At 36.9% G+C, this 10,230-nt stretch overlaps 1 protein-coding gene across 7 annotated transcripts in view; it reads left to right on the top strand.

The window, feature by feature from the left end:
* Window positions 1–10,230, top strand: part of RYR2 (ryanodine receptor 2) — a 756,727-nt gene that overhangs the window by 454,781 nt on the left and 291,716 nt on the right. For all 7 annotated transcript variants that reach the window (XM_032312097.1, XM_032312094.1, XM_032312091.1 and 4 more), the window contains one exon: window positions 1,279–1,362. In XM_032312097.1, the coding sequence (XP_032167988.1) occupies window positions 1,279–1,362 (84 nt within the window). The remainder of the gene's footprint in view (window positions 1–1,278; window positions 1,363–10,230) is intronic.

Genomic DNA, 10,230 nt, shown 5'->3' with positions numbered 1-10,230 from the left:
ATAAGTAAAGGGAAGTTGAGCCAAGAATATTTTCATAGACAAAAAATAAGTACAGATATCAAGCATATGATAAAGGTGCTCAAATACTCTTATTTTAAGAAAAATACCGGGGTTCCTGGCTGTCTCAGTCAGCGGAGTGTGCAACTCTTAATCTTGGGATTATAAATTCAAGCTCCATGTTGCATGTAGAGATTACTTAAAAACAAAATCTTAAAAAAATACAAATTAAAATGATAATGAGATGCCTTTTTCTCTCCCTTTTTTTTTTTTAAGGTTTTATTTGTTAGAGAAAGAGAGAGTGAAAGTGAGCACAAGCAGGGGGAATGGCAGGCAGAGGGAGAAGCAGGCTTCTAGGTGAGCAAGGAGCCCTGTGCAGGACTGGATCCCAGAACTCTGGGATCAGGACCTGACCTGAAGGCAGACACCTAACTGACTGAGCCACTCAGACAACCCTTAAGGAGATACATTTTTAACATACCAGTTGACAAAGTCTAAGCAGAGAACTGTCTGGGAAGGAGGCAATGTCATACACGTCTGGTAGGAATGTAAATTACTACCAACTCTATAGACATTTGGGAATACTTGGGAATCTTTAAAATGTAAGCCAGTAATTCCATGTCTAGGAATTTTTAACCTATAGATGAAGGGCACAGTAGATGTATTAAATGTATGAGGTTATTTATTGTAGCCTTGTTTGTAATAACAAAAGACTCTGAACAAATAGCTGGGTGAAAACATGACACACCCAACTAATGGAGTACTTAAGGGCTGTTGAAAAATAAACCGGCTTTATGTGAAAGAACAGTATATCAGAGTTACAGGGTAAGGTCAAGATAAAAGATTGCAGAGAGCTGTCTTTTGTATGTACCCGTCACGTAAAAGGGGGGAAAAGAAACAATACGCTTTCCTGTGTGCACACACACACATGCACACACACACAAACCAGTCTGTGTTAGTATTTGCACAGGCTGTAGCAGGACATTCAAGAATCATTAACAGTCAGTGTCTTTAGGAAAAGAAATGGGACTGCATGGAGGGGATTGGAGAAAGACTTACTATTCAACATATTGCTTTTGGTAGTAATTGAAATATCACACGATTTACACATTACTCACAAGTAAATGATTTAGAAATAAATGTTTTTCCTTTGCTTTAAAGGCATTTTCTGCTCTCCTTCCAAGGTGGAATGTTGCCGTTGATGCCCATCCGCCATTATGTTGGGTTATTCTGGAGATGGAGAACAAGTTCTTGCAGCTTATTTCTGGTTTTGTTTTCCAGGACTTTGCTGGCGTTAGGATGTCATGTGGGTATATCAGACGAACATGCTGAAGAAAAGGTGAAAAAAATGAAGCTGCCTAAGAAGTAAGTTGAATGTCTAAGCAATATTAACTAGTCTCGGCATTGATTCAATCATATATTCAATTACTTGGGTGCAAATGGATTTTCCAGTCTATTTGCACCCAAAGAACTCTTGATGGATACGTATATGACTTGCCCAGAGAGGAAACGAAACTCAGAAAATCTTGGGAGTATGTTATAAAAAGTTGTTACTTTTCTTGCATATAAGTATGCATGAACACTTCGGTGCCCATATCCCGAACTGCTTATGTCTGGTTTTCCACTTTACACCAAAAGATGTTTTTATAATTTAATTTGATTTTTTAAAGATCTATTTATTTGAGAGAGAGAGAGAGAATGCAGTTGGGGGTGAGGGACAAAGGAGAGGGAAAGAGAGAACTTTAAGTAGGCGCCATGCCCATCACAGAGCCTGACGTGGAGCTTGATCTCACAGCCCTGAGATCACGACCTGAGCTGAAACTGAGTCAGATACTTAACCCACTGCACCACCCAGGCGCCCCTAATTTCATCTGTTTTTTGCCAAAAAGCAAATTTTAGGAGGAGTTATAAAGTTGGTATTATCATCCCCATTTTAAGTTGCGTAAACTAAGGTCATGAATGCTATAGGGGTGATTTTGCCTGCTGGGCTATAGCCTCTGTCTGTGATCCTGTTGAACTTCTCAAAACTTCAGGTTTCTTAGCGGCTAACAGGTGATATGTCATTTGGGTATTAAATGAGTAAGTGCTCAATGAATGATGGCTGTTTCATGTTATTATTTTTGTTTTGTTTTAATTTCCGAGGCCTATGCCTTATAGATAGCAGGTCTGGCCATGTGTTAAGTTGTATCATCAGCATAAAGCAAAAGAGCCACCCCATACTCTCCGTCGGTCACCCTGGCCTCAAGTTACCCCTGGTAAACATAAAATCAAAATAGAAATCATGAGCTTGCCCTGCAGATGCTAATTCAGGCAAGTTCTCTAGTTCAGCAAACACTGTTACTCATGAATTCCGTTAAAAAAAGTCTGTTATTATTATTATTATTATGTTTATTATTATTATTATTATTATTATGTTATTAAATGTATGTTATTACCTAGCACATTTTTAGGTTCTAAAAGTTTTCCTCAGAAGTTTAAGCACATCCATTGGATGCTGTTTTATGGCATTTTCACATATTTACATTTTGAAATGACACTTCAATGTCAATCTCCAGTGTCACAAATAAAAGCAGATCCACAGTGATGAGATATGTACTATCATCTATTTAAAACTACATATAACCGTTGATAATATGTTTTCTCCATCATTTTGTTTTTCTCTTTGATTTGTATTTCCAATCCATTTCCTTCACACAATGTTACCCTATTAAAGTATGTTTTGATTGATTACTCTGTCATACTTCTTTATAACTAAATCTAAATTGGTTTTTTGTTTTGCTTTGTTTTCTGTGATCAGAGTCAGTAAACATTGACATTTTTCTTCTGAGGTATTACAATTAATTTGGTTTTTTGATAAAAAAAATGTAAAAATAAGATTTATGGAAAATAGCGCATAATGAAATGGATTCAGCTATTCTTTTTCCCATTTATGTCGTATACCCATGTATAAACATTTAGTGATAAAAAGAGACAAGTTCTGGGTCATTTGCATTTTTTGTTTACATAAATAAATAAGTTTTTCTTAAAAAATCATTCAGTTTAAAGGAAAAAAAAATCTGTTGAAAGAATGAAAGACAGAAAAAAAGTTGTTCAGTTCAGTGAACTGAAACTTAATAGTGGCCCATCCTCAGAAATCATGTTTGATGACTATCACTTGATGACTCAGTCATATCCTTCCTTGTTCAGTTTTTTTTTTTTTTTAAGATTTTTTATTTATTTACTTGACAGAGCTCACAAGCAGGCAGAGAGGCAGGCGTGGGGAGGGGGAAGCAGACTCCCCGCTGAGCAGAGAGCCCGACGCGGGGCTCCATCCCAGGACTCTGGGATCATGACCCGAGCGGAAGGTAGAGGCTTTAACCCACTGAGCCACCCAGGCGCCCCCTTGTTCAGTTTTTTTAAAGCAAAAAATTAGAAACTTCCTTACTTAGGAAAGAATTTTTTAGCTTTTTATTAAAGTCACTTACTGTGATGCCTGGTGGCTCAAGTCAGTGAAGCGCCTGCCTTCTGCTCAGGTCACGATACTGAGGTCCTGGGATCGAGCCCCGCATCAGGCTCCCTGCTCAGTGGAAAGACTGCTTCTCCCTCTGCCTGCCGCTCTCCCTGTTTGTGCTCACTTTCTCTTTCTCTCTCTCTCTGTCTCTGTCAAATAAATAAATCTTAAAAAAAATAAAATCACTTACTATCTCAGTTTTTTGGTAATTATATCATAAAGGCATTATTAAAATAAAAAATAATTGGGGCACCTGGGTGGCTCAGTGGGTTAAGCTGCTGCCTTTGGCTCAGGTCATGATCTCAGAGTCCTGGGATCGAGCCCCGCATCAGGCTCTCTGCTCAGCAGGGAGCCTGCTTCCTCCTCTCTCTCTGCCTGCCTTTCTGCCTACTTGTCATCTCTCTCTGTCAAATAAATAAATAAAATCTTAAAAAAATATATTAAAATATAAAATGAAAAATAACAACAAAAGCAGGTAGTTATATCTGTTACTCATTTCCTTAGAAGATACCTTACTTAACCTGATGTATGTAAGGATAAGAAGATAGAACTATTAATTTCAGATTACCTTTGATAGCATGATATATTTAAGAAACTATTATATCATGTGCTGCATGTGTGTATCTTGTCAAAATTTGGGGGCAAAGTAGTCAGTCTGTAATGTATGAAAACATACTGTAGGATTCCATCTATATGACATTCTGAAAGAGGCAACACTATAGAGTCGTTGAAAGTATCAGTGGTTGCCAGGGGTTGAGAAGGTGGAAGAGACGGATGGTCAGAGCACAGAGGATTTTTAGGACAAAGAAAACATTGTGTATGACACTATAATGACTAGATAGTATCATTATACATTTATCTAAACCCATTAAATGTACAACGCCTGATGTAAGCCAGGGTCTTTGGATGGTAATGATGTCACAGTGTAGGTTCATGAATTGTAACAATTGTACCACTTTGTTTGGAGAATGTTGATAATGGGGAAAGCTGTGTGTGTGGAGGCAGAGAATAGTACTGTATCTTCATCTCAATTCTGCTGTGAACATAAAACTGTTCCCAAAAATAGTCCAAAAAATAACTAAGCCCCTCCCAGGTCAGAATTTAGCTTATTCAGTTTATGGAATTCATTTGCCATAAAATCTAATTGGTAAAACCAGGTTTCTCTGTGAAAGCCATCAGTTTAAATTGGTTGGAAAATGTCAGTCTTCTTTATTCTTTTGAGGTAAATGTGTTAATGTTTATTCCTATGATAGCCACCTCCATTCTGATATCTAAATCTGATATAAATAGAAACCAAAGGATTGATCAATGGATACACAGAGTATAGAGTTTGCAATAAGTTAGTCTTATTGAGGGATGGATTAAAGTCTTCTGCCTTTGTAATTTTTTACTGATGCCTTTTATTTGTGTTGCTTTTAGTAGCTCTGCATTACTTGAACATAGATGGGGAAATGGACACAATGGTGTCGTTAAATGAAAGCTATTCGCACCTGCTGGAAATCTATCCTACGTCTCAATTTTTCATGAGATACCATCTCATTTGTTGGCAAAAATTAAGAAATTTGGTAATAGCAAAGATTGATGTGGATGTAGATCCACACAAGTCTTAAAGGTTGGAGTTGTGTTTACAATCATTTTAAAAGCAGTTTGGCATAAAGTTAAACATTGTATAAAGTTAAACATTTGCACATCTTGGTGCCCAGCAGTCACTCCTAGAGATATGCCGTAGAGAAAGTCCAAACCAACAAACGTGAAAGCTGTTGTTTTAGAAATATTATCTGTAATAGCATAAAAATAAGAGAGAAGAGTAGGAGAAATACTATTTAGTAGGAAGATGGCTTAAGTTGGATATAGTCACATAATAAAATTAATGAATTATAGTCATAAATGACAACATAGATGAACCTTAAAAAATAATGTTGTGGATGGATAAAAATATACCCCACATGCCTATATAAACTATAATAACTGTCTTTAAGACTAAAAAACGAGCAAAACATATTTATATAATATGTGTGTGTGTGTGTGTGTGTGTGTGTGTGTATGTGAGGAGTACACAGATAGACACAGTGGTTTAATAATATTCTTAACAAGGTGGTGGATTAATGGAATTCACTTTATTATAATGCTTGAAAGCATATTCTTTTGTTTTTGTAAAGAATAGTTATTTTAAAAATAAAAATATGACAGACAAATCCAAGTACATGAGTAATCACAATAAATGCAAATGGATTCATTTTTCCAGGTAAGATACAGAGATTGTCAGATTGGATTAAAAAAGATAACTCATGTTTTACATACCCCACAAAAATAATACAAAGCTATAGGTATTTTAGAATCAGTAAATTTAGAAAAATGGAACTATTTTATGATCCAGCAATTGCACTACTAGGTATTTACCCAAAGAATACAGAAGTGCTAATTCAAAATATACATGCACCCTGATGTTTATAGTAGCATTATCTACAATAGTCAAATTATAGAAACAACCCAAGTGTCCATCAAATGATGAATGGGTAAAGAAAATGCAGTGTGTATATGCAATGGAATATTACTCAGCCAAAAAAAAAAAAAAAAAAAAAAGAATGCAATCTTGCCATTTGCCACAGCATAGATAGAACTGGAGAGTATTATCCTAAGTGAAATAAGTCAGCCAAAGGAAGACAAATACTATATGATTTCACTCATGTGGAATTTAAGAAAAAAAACAAGTGAGTTGGCAGGATGCAGCCAGAGAAATGCATTTTGGTCCATCAGCACCCAGAGTACTGCAGTGGAAGCTTAATCATGAGAGCTTCGGGAGGATTTTGGGAAAGAGGTAGATAAGAATTTCAAACGGTCTTGAATCTGCTTAGCAGAAAGTCCACCCACAAGCCTTTGGGAGTGACATGAACTACCTCGTCTCCCTACCAGGTCCATGGGCACCCCCAACTCACCAAGTGTTAAATGCATACTTTTCCCAACTCTGCCAGCTGTGTGTGTGCTCCAGAATATGTCCAGAAAGGCAAGCTTCAGGAGATGGGGAGCATGCTCAGAACGTAGGCCACATTTGGTGGGCCAGAGAGAATCTACAAACTTGAGATATAGCTCACCCCTCTGGAAATTTAAAAAAAAAAAAAAAAAAGAAAAAGTTTCTAATAACCTGCCTAGCAAACTCTAAGAACCTGAGAAGACACAGAGCTAATTAAGAGGGTCTTGGCTACTTCAAATGCAAAAGCAAAGATGCATAGCTACAAGAAGTATGAAAAATCAAGGAAATAGGGCATCACTAAAAGAAAATAATTTTCCAGCAACCAAGCTCAAAGGCATAGAATATTACAATATGATGAATTCAAAATAGCTGTTGTGAAGAAATTCAACAAGCTCCAAGAAAACTCAGGAAGACAATCCAGTGAAATCAGGAGTAAAGTTAATGAACACAAGGAGCTCTTTACCAAAGCAATTGAGATTCTAAAAAAGAACCAAATGGAAATACTGGACCTGAAGAATTCAGTGAATGAGGTGAAGAATGTAGAGAAGAAGATCCGTCTCAACAGATCAGGGAGAGGAAGAAAAATGGCTTGGAGGTTAATGAATATAGAATTAATACGGTTAGAAGAGGAGCAGGAGCTAAGTTTAAAAAGAGTGAAAAAAGCCTTAAAAAGCCCTCAGATTCTGTGAGAAAAGCAAATATCTGATGATCAGGCTCTAAAAGGAGAAGGGGCAGAGTCTGTTTTATGAAATAATAGCCAAGAACTTCCCAAACCCTGGGAAAGACTTGGATGTACAAGTCCATGAAGCTAATGGCATAGCCTGTTATGTCAGTGTAAAAAGACCTTCTCCAAGACACATTTTAATGAAACTGTCAAAAATCAACCATAAAGAATCTCAAAGCCAGGGAGAGAAGAAAGTCCCTGACAAAGAAACCCCCATTAGGCTTGAGCAAATTTCTCAACAGAAACTCTGACAGGCCAGGAGAGAGTGGAATGATGTATTCAGTGTGTTGAAAGATTAAAAATTGCCAGCCAAGAATATTCTATCTGGCAAACTTATTCATCAGATATGAAAGGTAAATAAAGGCTTCCCCAGGCAAAAGCTGAGGGGGGTTCAATGCCTCCAGACCTGCCATGCAAGAAATGCTAAAAGGAATTCTTCATGCTGAAATGCAAAGACACTAACCCAGGAATATAGCAGCGTGTGAAAGCTAATCGTGCATTGGTCAGACTTAGAAATCTCTAACACTACACTCAGATGGTGTGTCAACCATGCAACTATAGTATGGAATTTAAAGTAGAAGAGTAAAGAGAACTAAAGCCACTTGGGTGCCTGGGTGGCTCAGTTCAGTGTCCAACTCTTGATTTCAGCTCAGGTTATGATCTCAGGTTCATGAGATCGAGCTCCACGTTGGGCTCCCTGCTCAGTGCAGAGTTACTAAAGTTCTTACATATCAACAATTACTCTAAATGTACGTGGTTTGAATTCAAAATCAAAAGGCTCAGAGTGGCTCGATGGAAAAAATGTTCAACTACGTGCTGCCTATAAGAGACCCATTTCAGATTTAACGATTAACATGGACTCAAAATGTCATTTGAATTATATGCTGCATTTCCTATTTGAGAATAGACTATTTGTGTATTAGGGTTTTTTTTATGTATAATACACATTTCATTAAAAATCCTTAGGGACGTTTCTGGAATGTGTGATTCATTGTAGTTCTTTTCTCCCTTTCTTCTTATTCCTCCTCAAAACAAACAAGCAGGCATTTGAAGAGTGTAACATATTATCATCAATTACTAAATTCATAAATCTTCCTGCATTTATTGTAAAATGAAGCTCTTGACCCACTGCATAGTTTGATGAACATAGAGTCCATTTATTGTACAGACAAAGAAGAATGCAGTAGAAAAAGTCCACTTCTGAGAGCTGGTGATTGCCAATTTCTAATATGCCTGAGTAATTGAGATTTAAGAACAGAACAGAATTATAGGTATAATGAAAAAAAAAAAATCTGGGGCACCTTGGTGGCTCAGTGGGTTAAGCGTCTGCCTTTGGCTCAGGTCATGATCCAGCTCAGTGGGAAGGCTGCTTCTCCCTCTCTCTCTCCTCCTGGCTTGTGCTCTCTCTGTCTCAAGTAAACAAATAAAATCTTTTAAAAAATAAATGAAAAAAATCCTTGTCTGAATACCAATGCCATTTAGTAAAACCTTTCTTTAGCACGTATCTGTGTTATTAAAACAACACAGAGCATAGTAGATCAGGAACTGGTTGCCTGTGTTTATCACTGGGAAATAATAGATAGTATTGAATTATGAACTGGTAGTATTTAGAATTGTCTGAGAGGTCTTTAAATTTAGTGGTAAATTCCTTCTGTCCACCATCACCTTCTTACCACTAATCCTTTGAAGTCCCTGCTAAGGATGGGGAAGGGGAGGTGTGAGTGGTATCTCAGGCATATGGGGACACATAAAAGGCAAGAATGATATTCTCAACGCATATAGGTCTATATAAATGGCTTTCTTAAGTTAAAGGCTTGGATGCTGAATATGTCAGCCCATGATATAGAGAGAGATATACTGTTTATATAGACATAGCACATGTACTAAATTCAGATAACGTAAATATTTACCTAAGTGAAAGATGGTGGTACAAATGCAGTTAAATTTTTTCTTTAATGATGAAGCACTGTGATCATGAAGGGAAAAAAAAAACAGCTTTATACACTCCTTTAATATGTAATGAGTAAATTTCACAAACCGCAAATTTAAAAATGTGCTAATATGTAATGTTCTTTATTTTCTCTGATCAGGTTTAATTTCGTATTTAAGCCCCATGGACTTGCACCACAATGAAGCTTAGTATTAGAAACTTAGTCCTAGTCTGTTGAGTACAAACTCCATTAAAACCAAAGCTTTCTGTGTTTATTTTCACTTCTAAGTTTTGATTCAGATGTCATCTTCTCAAAGCATTCTTTCTTCACCTCCATTTAAGATTATTCCCTATTTAATAAAAAAAAAATTCGTTCCTATTTAAAATTGTACATTTCCCCATGCCCCCCTTTTCTCCTTTATTTTTCCCCGCAGCACTTATATCTTCTAACATACTGTTGTTCTACACTACTTTGTTTATTGCCTGATTCTGCATCAGAACGTAATTCTTGTAAAGATAGATTTCTTTGTTCATGTTATTTAATGATAATATCAGTAGTTCATAGACTAGGGCCTAAAACATTCTAGCATTGAATGAGTATTTGTTGTTGAATTTGAATTCAGTGTCTGCCTTCCTCTTAACCACTGGGGCTACCTGTGTTTGGTACACTTACACGTTGGGGAGGAGACATTGGACATTGGATTCATGGTCCATCTCCTTTGATTTTGCTCTCATGACTGAATTAATGTCAAAGCAAACCAGAGCTGGACAGAAGTTAAAAGTGTAGAGGCAAATTTTATTCAGGAACTATTGCAATTGGGGAAGAGAGACCTCTGTATCAAACTGAACCCCATTTGGAATCCAACGAGGATGAGTGGGGATTTATTGGCAGGGAGTGCGGGTGGGCAGTGGATAGAAGATTACTACTAGGAAACATCAAGGAGAAGGGAGATTCTGCAGAACCAATTTGATAGGATTCCTGCTGAAGGTAGACTCGGTGATAAGATATCAAGAAAGCGCAAAGAATGTGATCCAGTATCAAGGGTGGATTTTCGTTAAACTGATCCAGTAGGGTTCTTGCTAAAATGGAACTAATTAGAACAAGGGCAGAGCCTAAG

Source organism: Mustela erminea, chromosome 14 (genome assembly GCF_009829155.1).
Source record: "Mustela erminea isolate mMusErm1 chromosome 14, mMusErm1.Pri, whole genome shotgun sequence".
Taxonomy (NCBI): domain Eukaryota; kingdom Metazoa; phylum Chordata; class Mammalia; order Carnivora; family Mustelidae; genus Mustela; species Mustela erminea.
The sequence above is the reverse complement of the archived record's forward strand: the minus strand, read 5'-3'. Positions and strand labels throughout refer to the sequence as shown.